Source organism: Lepus europaeus, chromosome 18 (genome assembly GCF_033115175.1).
Source record: "Lepus europaeus isolate LE1 chromosome 18, mLepTim1.pri, whole genome shotgun sequence".
Classification (NCBI taxonomy): Eukaryota; Metazoa; Chordata; class Mammalia; order Lagomorpha; family Leporidae; genus Lepus; species Lepus europaeus.
In genome coordinates this window covers 67,584,098-67,595,679 of record NC_084844.1, presented here as the reverse complement: position 1 = coordinate 67,595,679, position 11,582 = coordinate 67,584,098, and the positions used below count along the sequence as shown (strand labels likewise).

The 11,582-nt window shown below is 41.5% G+C and overlaps 1 protein-coding gene across 1 annotated transcript; it reads right to left on the bottom strand.

Moving 5' to 3' along the window:
- Positions 1 to 4,732: 4,732 nt before the first annotated feature.
- LOC133777331 (protein lin-9 homolog) lies at positions 4,733 to 7,802 on the bottom strand. The gene has a single exon (XM_062216861.1). It carries the CDS (start codon positions 7,732 to 7,734, stop codon positions 6,058 to 6,060), a length of 1,677 nt encoding a protein of 558 aa, XP_062072845.1. The 5' UTR covers positions 7,735 to 7,802; the 3' UTR covers positions 4,733 to 6,057.
- Between the last annotated feature and the right edge of the window lie 3,780 nt (positions 7,803 to 11,582).

Sequence of the window (11,582 nt, the reverse complement as noted above, 5' to 3'; positions counted from 1 at the left end):
CTGTTGAGCCACGGCGCCGGCCTTTTTTCTCTAAATTCTTAATCAAAAGGTAAGTTTCTTATTTTCTGTTATATTCGCTTAAAGAGATTATTATTAACCATTATTTAGCTACAATAGTCAAGTTTTTTTTAAATATTCACTTCAAAGTATTATTTAATACCCACTGTGATTTGCTTTTTGACACAAAGGAGTATGTTACTAATTTTTCAAGCACTGAAGATTTTCTAGCTACCTTCCAGCTACTGCTTTCCAGCTTAATTCAACTACAGTCAAATTCATACCTGGATGCTGTAAAGCTTCATTATGAGTTTCAGGAAGAAAAACCATAAACAAACCCAGCAAACAGTGATTTCATGTTTTCCCTCTGGTAAGTATAACTCTTCAAGGATGCATTGGTGATGGTTTTTTCTCTGAAATTTGTATGGTCTCTTATTTTGCTGAACCTTAGGGAATGGATCTCAGGGGAGGTGAGACTGAAGACACATCCAGTTGTTCACTTAATGATTAAGTGAAGAAATTTCAGATTCAATGTTTAGAGTGGATTCATCAGTTTTAGATTCTATCAGGATAATGACACTAGGATACTGAAGAAATGCTTTGCCTTTGTGTTTATGTATCTGGTTCTTCTGTCTATTCCACAGATAAAAGTAGCTTGTTCTTCAGTTTGTCTAATTGTTTTGAACATCAGAAACAATGTACACTGTGTTCCCTATCTCATACTTTTGTTGCTTGCATCAAGTCAGCTTTATCCCAACAAACAAATCACTCCAGAGCACTCAACAGAAAGATATTTAATGTAACAATTTTACAAAATTATTGGAAAGGTTAGAAAGTGAGAATTCTGTGGCCATTGCTTAAGCTACTGATCTTAGGATAAGAAAGCCAGGATTAGAAAGCTAAAATAGAATCCACAATTGCTTTACACATGCATGGAGATGTTGAATGAAGCAGGGAGACAGCTGTGTCCACACAGCTTTTTCTTGTCAGAAAAGAGAGCAAAATGCAAGTAACATGGTGTCAGTTTCCTTCTACTTTTAAATGTCTGAAGTTCACATAATTGGCAAAACTTATTTGCATCTAGAACATATAACAAGAAATTCTGTAAAAGATAGTTTTTAGCGAAACCATTACTGCAACAGAGCAAGGCACACAGGAGGTAAAAATGGATGTTAGGAGTTAAGAAAGGACATGTATCATTATCAAAATATCCATGGGAGTACTTTCTTACCCACAGATCCTGTTAGGATAAAACTAATAACAAAATGTTGTTAGTTAATTTTTCCATTTTTGGAAATTATACTGAACACAATTTATTTTGTTTAGCACTATTATGAACAAAATCTTGTCTTTGGTATAACTGTCAGGTACATTCTTATCAAATCCCAGTTGCAATCTCAAACTTTAGCACTTCTCAAGTCAAAAGCTTGTGATGAATTTTATATTTTGATTTATATATTACAACTCCACACAAACAACCAATGACTAAAATCTAATCAGACTGAGACATTTCAACTTTATTCCTTATTTTGTTAGATGCCCTTTCTTTTCATGGTATAATTTACTACTGTACAATAATCCAATGAAATTTTTATGAACACCAAGAAAAGGTTCTATGGAGCTCATTGTCTCACTTTACATTTTTCCCTTAAGTACATTTTTCTGGTTTTGCATGGTGCCAAGAAGTAATACCTAAAAATATGAAAAGAGAGTATTTCATTTGAAGTACAGATCAGTCCAACATGCTTGAAATTAACCCAGACCACTCCCGAGTTTACACTGTTCACTGGATTCTATATCTCCACATAGTCAGAAAATATGTCTGCATTTCAACCTTTCAAGGCTGTGTTTTGAGCAAGGTATGAAGATTTATGAATAAACAAATTAGCTTTTGGGATAACAAGTCTCACCAATGGATCATAACACAAGGTCAAGCTAAAATTTCCCATAGTGTAATCTCATCAAAGTATCAAATCACAGTCTTTGCTTTTTGTTATTTCTGTGCATTATGAAAAGGGGACCTGGGACAAAGGACTGACTTTTAATTTACTTCATCAATTTACAAATTACTGCATGATCTTATATGGTTTATTATTATGTAAGTAACATATTTCTTATATGAATTATGCTTCAATAATATCAGAAAGGAAACCAACACAAAAATATTTTTCTATTTGTAATGTTCAAGATTATGCAAATAATATTATTTAGAACACTTTATTTTATTTGCCATATTCCTTTTATGCATTTTTTTTATCATGGTGAGTTTCTTCTTGGCTTTCTATCATACACTACTGACAAATGACAAAAGAGGCAATAATGGAAATCTGGCAATGACTGTGAATGCACACATCAACCTGAGCAAAAAGCAATATCATATGACTGACTTTGGATTGTAATTAGGATAGTATAATTTAGTACCATTTCTAGCCTTGTTAAAAGAAAGTGTTTTTTTTTTTTTTTTACCATACTTAGCTCATTAAAATTTTGTCATAAAATTTATTCACGGAGGAGTGGTGCCTAGAAATCATCCTTTTTTTTATTTATTTATTTTGACAGGCAGAGTGGACAGTGAGAGAGAGAGACAGAGAGAAAGGTCTTCCTTTTGCTGTTGGTTCACCCTCCAATGGCCGCTGCGGTAGCGCGCTGCGGCCGGCGCACTGCGCTGTTCCGATGGCAGGAGCCAGGTGCTTCTCCTGGTCTCCCATGGGGTGCAGGACCCAAGTACTTGGGCCATCCTCCACTGCACTCCCTGGCCACAGCAGAGAGCTGGCCTGGAAGAGGGGCAACCGGGACAGGATCGGTGCCCCGACCGGGACTAGAACCCGGTGTGCCGGCGCCGCAAGGTGGAGGATTAGCCTAGTGAGCCGCGGTGCCGGCCAGAAATCATCCTTTTTAAAAAAAATATAGTTCTACTGAAGACTGTCCAATCTTCAAATTTAAAACAAGCTATCTGGATAATCAGCACATAATTCTGTATCATTCAGATAATTGAAATAAAGTTTTGGGAACATAATGTCAACATAAATATTTAGATAAGAAACTTTCATTTTGTTTAAAAATCAATTTTCATTGATATGATCTGAGAATACTTTTGCATCTGTATTTCCAAATTGATTTTTGAATAGGCACTGTGAAATACTATAATATCTCAGAAGTCACTTATGTTTTATGTTGCATCGCTCATTTTATGTTTGTCAGGGAATGTTTTTGATCTTTGATATTTGGATACATGATGCATTGACTCACTCAAGACCTAATAGTGAAGGACCTGGCATTGTGCACAGCAAGTTAAGCTGCCACTTGCAAAGCTGGCATCCCTTATCCGAGTGTTGGTTCTAGTTCTCGCTCCACCTCCAATCCAGCTTCCTGCTAATGTGCCTTGGAACGCAGCAGAAGACTGCCAAGTACTTGGGTCCCTGCTTCCATTTAGGAGACCCAAGATAGATTTCCTAGCTGCTGGCTTTGGCCTGGTCCAGGCTCAGCCATTGTGGTCAACTGGGGAGTGAACCAGTGGATGAAGATATTCATTCTCATTCTCTCTCTCTAGCTCTCTCGCTCTTGCTCTCTCTCCCCTCTGCCATCACACTGCCTTTCAAATAAATAAATATTTATTTAGAAATAAATAAAAGAATATGTAACAATTAAAAATACAAATCTTTGAAGAATGTGGTAGCAAGACTATCCTGACTATTTTGACATGTATCCTGCTCTATAGGAGTTTATATTTGAATGAACAATGTATAGCTAAGTAGCATGGCTTATATCATCTTAATACACGAGAACTCAAACCTGGATAAAATAAATTTGCAAGTGGTGTAGCTAACCAGTGTCTTATAAAAAATTGTACCATACTTATCTTATTTTTACTATTTGTTATGGCCAACTGGGGAGTGAACCAGTAGATGGAAGACCTCTCTCTCTGCCTCTCCTTCTCTCTCTGTGTAACTCTGACTTTCAAATAAATAAATCTTAAAAAAAAGAATATCTATGCAGAGCCAGAGCAGCCCTAGCACAGCCCCAGAGCTCCCCGTGGCATTGACTGAAGTTTGTTCTGTGAATGGCTTCTAGATACACATTTGTTCTGACCAATCTCACTCTTTAGTGGGACTTATTCCTAAGAGAATTCAAATTACTGCATACAAATTACTACTTTATAATGTGGTTTCTTAGAAAGATGATATTAAACATTTGGTAATAGTACAGGTCCTAAGGAGCATTCTAAAATACGATTTGTAACTGCATGCATCCACTGGTTATTGATCAAAAAAGGTCCCACTGCTATTGAAGGGTGGGATACTGATATCATGCTGTAATCCTAAGGCAGTACACTATTTACCAAGTGACATTTTCACTGGTGGAAAACTGCATGTCATAGAAGTGGATAGGAATACAATAAGAGGTACGTTATCTCAAATGGTTCAGAGGATTGGAGGATTATGAATATCAAATGAGGATCTTAGGGGTGTTGGTTTAATGCAACAGAGAAAGACACTGAAAGGCTTAAGGTGATTAAACATTAGCTTGATGCAATGTAAAACCAAAAGATGTGTTAAACAGTACATAAAGAGAGTTTAACATACTGGTTGGAGGGTCAAAAACAAAAAGATGTGGGTCAAATCCAAGACTTAATTATTAGGGTAGTATTTCTCCAAGTAGGTCTTTTTTTTTTTTAATTTTCATAGATCAATTTATTTATAATTACAAATATTAAGAATAAAAGATTTATGCATTTCTTAGTTAACATAACAGCTTAGCTCAATATAAACTCTGCACTACAGTTCTGCAGTGGCACAATACCAACAAAGAATACAGAAGCATTTTTAAACTATACAAAAATTTCAAATGGAAAATAATCTTGTTTGAGTTTTATTATACATTAACATATATAAAAGTCTCATTTTATGAGACATCTAAAAGAATTAAAACCACCGCTACAGCCCTATCTGAAACTCCAAATCTGAAAACAATTTATTATATTTTGACTTTATAATATTCTATATTAAAACAAAGAAAATTACAAATACATACGTTTTTACAAGATTAACATTTTAGGCAGGGGTTTCCTAAAAAAAAAAAAAACAAAAACAAAACACACACACACACACACACACACAAGAAAACAAAACAACCAAAACCAAACCTCTCTTCTGCATTTCACAGCACTGGTTATTATATTTGTTTTCCTTATAAAATCTTTTTACTTTATAAATTGTGTACTGTTGGATTTTAACCAGTAATCTGGTTTAAAAGTTGTGCAAATAAACAAAAAATATGAAAATAGTGTGTTATCAGTCTTTTATATCTTAATAAATCTAACAATAGCACTTTTTGCCCTGAATCAATGGGAAAAGACATGCCAAATCCACTTTGGAAATTTAGCATTATGCAGTAATGGTTTTTTCCTGCTCCTTCATTTTCTTTCACAAACAACAAAAGTTTCTTTTATAAATTATGATAAATTAAAATATTATTATAAAATGATCTACAGAACCATGTCACATCCCAAGTATATATCCTATATACTTGTAAAGTTCATACGTCCCATCTATATTCCAGTGGCTTCCTTGAAACTAGGACTTTCCACACCTCATGATGTTATCTTCTGAAGACTGAGATGGTGAGCAACTAAATCAGCCGGAGTTAGTTTTCCAGGTGGAATTTCCACATTGCCACCAAAATGCACATAAAAACCAGGTTTCTTCATGTTCTCCACTGCAGGATTGCCTGCATGTGTTGGGTTGAATTCATGCACATTAAAAAAAATGGTCATTTTCTTCCATAAAATTATATTATGTTCAGACATTTTCAGTTTAAAAATACTTGCTAATAAACATATGTAACATAAGCAATGCTACTGTATCTGAGTAATAAAAGATAAATTAATATAGTCTGGCCAGCAATGCTGGCTGAAGCAGTACAGTACATTGAAAGGACTTATGGGAGACTGAAGTCCCCTTGTTCTCCAGCAGTGAGAGTATTTGGTGTTGGAAGCCTATACAAAGGAGAAGAACTTCTCAGAAACAATGCCCTCTGCAGTTGGAATAATTCATCTTCCATTCAGTCTCTGTTGGTGTTATTTGCTGCAAAGGCATGTAAGTTTCCCATCTGGCTCAAGCCACTCTGAATATGTGCAACATGGATTTCTACATTATTCTGAAAGCAACTGATATTAGAAGCATCTATTGTACTCTTGATATCATTTAATGAATCTGTAAGTGATTTGAATTCAAAGGAATTCAGGTCTCCTCCTTCCGCTAGACACTTAATTTGCAATAAAATAGCAGTAAGCCTGGAAATTAAGTCTGTTAGATTTTTATTTTCCACACAGGGCTGTCCTGTTGAGGAATTTGCATGCCGAACAATTTCTTGTGCTTCTTCCTCGCACCTGCGTCTCATGTCCGTCGGCTGATCTGCAGGCTGGAGGCCCTGGTCTGGAGCAAGCTCATAGCAGTACTGCTGAACTTTATGCAAAACTTTGTTTAAGTCCTTATTCAGCTGTTCAAGTTCTAGAACAATTGTTGCATATCTCCGCTGAAATTCAATGCCAATGGGCATGGAATATGATTTCAGTTTTTCTGCTTCTGTGTTCATTTCCCTTAATTTCTTGATATGTTCCTTTTTAATCATGAGAATTTTTGATAATTTAGTCACTTGGATAAGGAATTCTACCGGAAAACCACCCAGTGTTTCAGTGTCAGAACCAGATATTTTACTTCTCCAGGGTGACTGTCCTAATAAAGGATCATTATCTGTAACTGGTGACTGGAGGGGAGGAGTATAATGTAACCGTGGTGGGGTCATAAGAAATCGAGAAGGCCGCTGTTTTTGTCCAAAGGCAGCAATTGGCATCGTCTCATGAGGTTCATTACTAAGAACTTCATAGTCAGGTATGGTATGGGTTCCAAGGCCGGTCCTATCAAAAGTGACTCTATACGTAGCATTCAGAGTATCCACAGCATCTATCTGTCCAGTGAACAAGCCATCATGAACACCACGTAATCGTGCTGTAACTTTGGTTCCGATAACTAGAGGCAAAGGAATTTCATCTGGGAGATCTTTAAATTGTGAAACATCTGCAACTTTCCTTTGTTGTAAGAGTCTTATTTTCTGCCGTTTCTGTTTTAATGCTGATCTCTCTTCCTCAAAAAATGCAGAAGAACATCTCCGTGGTTTTCCCATAAGCCTCCTGATTTTTCCCCATTCTACTCTTGTTAACTTTCTTGTTTTCAGATTAGGAAAAGATTCCTTTAGACATACACAGAAGTCATTATCACCTTCAAAAAGTGGTTTATCTATATTTGAATAGAACCACTCATATATGCACCATTTATGAGCTTTGGGAAGCTTGAGCAGGTTACGTAATCGGAAACCAATCTTCTGTGATGCTTTCTTATCTGGTGTTGACATTGTCGCTGTAAATTTCTGTGGAACCATTGCAACCCTCTGGTTTCTTTTAGGTGACCTTGTATTTATTTGTCTGTCATCTTCATCAGAAAAGAGTCGACTTCTTTTTGAATTTCTGAAAGGCATTTCCATAGCAGGGCCTGTATTCCTGCCTTTCCAAACAGGCGTTTTTTGTAAAGAACTGTACTTTTCATTCCATGTGTTAGATAAACTTCCCTCTTTTAAACTGACAAGGGCTTTTGCTGAAGAGCTCTCGTCAGGCAACTGGTCGAGCTCCGCCATCTTGAACGAGCCGCGCCGCTTTTTCAAAGGCTGCCCGCCGCGGTGCATTGTGGGGCGGAGACTGTCTTTGCGAGGGAGGTTCGAATGCAGAGCTCGCTGCCCGCGGCGCCGCGCCGAGCTGCTCCCGCCGCGGCCGGCTGAGGCGGGCTGGGCTCCGCCCGCGCCTGCCCGGGGAGGGGGTGCCGCCGAGGGGCCCGAGCCTCGCCCTGCGCCCCCGCCCCCGCCCCCCCCCGGAGGGAGGGCGCAGGAAGGCAGCGCGCAGAGGCCCGGCGCCCGAGCGCGCGGGGAGCGGCGCCAGCTCCCGAGTCCCGCCCGGGCCCCGCTCCGGCCCGCGCCGCCCGCCCCCTCCCCCAAGTAGGTCTTAATTTAAAAAAAAGTTTATTTTTTTATTTATTTGAATGGCAGAGCAAGAGAGAGGGAGAGAAATGGGGGGAAGGGAAGTGGGAGGGGGAATGAAGTGGGAAGACAGAGAGGAAGAAAGATCTTCCATCCTCTGGTTCACTCCTCAAATGACCATAAAAGCCATTCTGAGCCAGGCTGAGGCCAGAAGCAGGGAACTTCATCCTGATCTCTCACATGGGTTGCAGAGACCCAAGTACTTGGGTCATCTGCTACTACTTTTCAGACACATTAGCAGGAAGCTGGATAGAAAGCAAAGCAGCCAGGACTGAAACTGGCACTCCAATATGGGATGCCAGCATTGCAAGCAGTAGCTTAACCTGCCGTGCCAGAATGCCAGCCCTCGAGAAGGTTTTATTCTTAACACAAACAGTTTGTAATGTCAAATTTGAGTTCCTGATTTACAAGTCATGGAACTCTAAACTTGGTTGAAGATGTATGATCAGCACATTCAAAACTCCTGAATACTTTATATTTCTCTGGACACTCTGGATCTAGATTAACAGACTATCCATCCCATAAAAGATGGCTGCATCCTCTTATGAAAGGACACAGACTGGAGTAAAACATGTGACTTGCTCATTGGCACCTGCTCTCACTTGCATGTCTGGCACTAGACCAGTAACTGGGAACACTGCACATCTTAACCTGGTCAGGAAGTATTCAATCTGTCAACGAAGGACAGGATCTATACAAAGGAAGAGCTGTAAGAGTTAGTAACACACATAAATAACGGCCAGGAAAACATAAATGGATATGTGACACTGGATCCTGGGAACACTGAATTGAAGGAGCTATGATATAAAATTGATAGTGAAAGGGTGTTCATACTGAATCATTCTCAATGGTCTATGTTTTAATGCCTTGACAACAGCCTAACAGAAGCAGTCATACTTCCAGGATGGCTCTTGAAATCTTGAAGAGGTAATAGCCATGCCAAGAGTGATAAAATTGGTAGAACTGCTTCAACAACAGTAGAAGAGGAGAAATCAGAAGACTCAGATCAGTAGATGGAAAATATGCTAATATTTTATACTGATATCAAAATATAGTAAGGCTAGAAATCCACAAACTAACTATATAGTCTAAGATGTAGCCAGGAAAATACCTCATTTACAGAGCAATATTAATCATGTTAGTGTAAAGGAACAAAGGACATTAGTTCTATGTGATAGGAAATACTCTTATAGAACTGGGATTCATGATAACAAATGATAGCATCCTGAAATAACACAAACCAGGGGACAAGGTATAGACACCAAAAACAATGTGTGCCTTTGCATAAGCCATCCTTCAATGTTCAGCTTATGTAGGTAGTCACTAGAGCTGCACACCTCAAGGAGATCCACCTTTGTGACATTGAGCATTTTGCAAACTGCAAGTGTTAACACTTCATCTTGACTAGACCCAACATAAGTTGTAGACATAGGTTGCTTTTTCTGCCTGCATGTCCTTCAATACTACTACCCAAGCATTTACAGAGTGTTTAGAACACTGCAAAACGTTATTCATAACATAGACCCGGGCCAAGGAACTCGCCCTACCCCAAAAGAAGTGCCTAAGAGAGTATATGAAAATCGAATCTGCTGGTTGTATCATATTCTGCAGCACTGCACCCTCAAATGCCAGCCTGCTAGAGAAAGGATGAGCAACTAAGGGGTCAGTTTGCAGCTTATATAATTCTATAATGATGGGGCACCATTCTTCAAGACATGTATACATCCTTAATCAGTAACAACTGCCTAATGTTTTATCTCTAATACATAGACAATGTGGGTACTTCAAAAATCTGCAGAAAATGGAATTTAAAGCATAAATTTAGTTTAAATCCATGCTGTTTTGTAATACATATTTTCCATGAACTTTTTCAGGACTCCTGAGAGGTGAGTCTGGAAGTAGCAGTAGTCACTCCAGCAAACCATCTGTGTAACTTGTGCTTTCCACCCCTGCCAATGTGTGCATTCTGTATCTAAAACACCTGGTTTCCAGAGAAGGATCACTTGCTCACACCTGAAGCTACCGAAATATCCTTTTGAACTTTAAGCCATGACGGCCACCTGTTCACATCAGGATTCTCATGCCAAGAGATCTGCCAACAAGGAGAGGAGCTAAATCAGGTTCCCACACAAGAACAGCTCACATGGGTCTGTGCTGTGGCATAGCTGATAAAGAGGAGGATGCCTGCAGTGCTGGCATCCCATATGGGTGCCGGTTCTAGTCCTGCCTGCCCCTCTTCCAGTCCAGCTCTCTGCTGTGGCCCAGGTGCTTGGGTCCTGCACCTGCATGGGAGACCAGGAGGAAGCACCTGGCTCCTGGCTTCAGTGGGGTACAGCTCCGGCCGTTGCTGGCATCTGGGGTGTGAACCAGCTGGTGGAGGGCCTCGCTCTCTCAATTCTGTCTTCAAATAAATAAATAAATCTTGAAAGAACAGCTCAGGAGCAGCACAGCTCACAGCCCTGCCTTACCCGGAAGTGAAGGGGCAGGACGCGGGTGTTCACGGGGCACCTTCCACAAGACACGGCTTTGTCCTCAGGACGCCCTAAGGCCCAGTGACCAGCGGGAACCCTGCAAGGGAACCTGGTGGTGTAGACAGACAGACGACGCCCTCCGTGGCTCCTGCCTCACCCAGCTCACGTGTGCTCCCTGGCGCCGGTTCTGAGGAAAACCCAGGCCTGGGGGCCCCTAGTTCCTCAGACGGAAGGGACAAACTCAGTCCAACACGCCACAGGGGACAAGTTCAAGGGTCTTTACCTGCAGAGCCTGGGGTCAGGACAGACGGCCGCCCGCGGGCTGCGGGTCACCTGAGGCGGGAACGCAAGCATCGCGAGACAAGGCGCGGGCGCGGGTGCGAGCGCGCATGCGCGGGGCTGCGGGGCAGCCAGCCAGCCAGGCGGTGCGGGTCACTCGAGGTCCGCAGGCCAGCGGTCACTGTGCGGGAGTGGGCGGGGCGGCGGGCCGGCAGGAAGCCTCTTCATTCTGCTCTCTGGCCATGAGCTGGGTCGGGAAGCTGCGGAAGGTGGCCAGCGCCTGCTTCTGAGGTGAGTGGGACAGGGTTACTTTGTCTTTAACGTGGATGCCCAGCAGGCAATAGCCGCCCAGACCCGTCGGAACCCGCTGGAGGGGCTGCCGCGAGCTGGGAAGGCCGCAGCCGGCAGCTGGGCCAGCTGGGGGTGGTCGGCTGCCTCCTCATTGGGTCGCAGTTATACACGAGGAGTGCGGAAGTCACCACCTCAAATGTCGGAGTTTTCTGAAGTTCAGTCGCCTCAGAGCTGCAGGTGGGGGGTCCCCTAGAAGCCGGACGCTCTGCACGTCGGAGCGCTGCTAGCGGGGGCGCTGATGGCTGCGTACAGGGAAAGACAGTGACGCTCAGACAGAGACCCTCAGACAGTGACCCTCACACAGTGACCCTCAGTGACCCTCACACAGTGACCCTCAGACAGAGACCCTCAGACAGTGATCCTCAGAGACCCTCAGAGACCCTCAGAGACCCTCACACA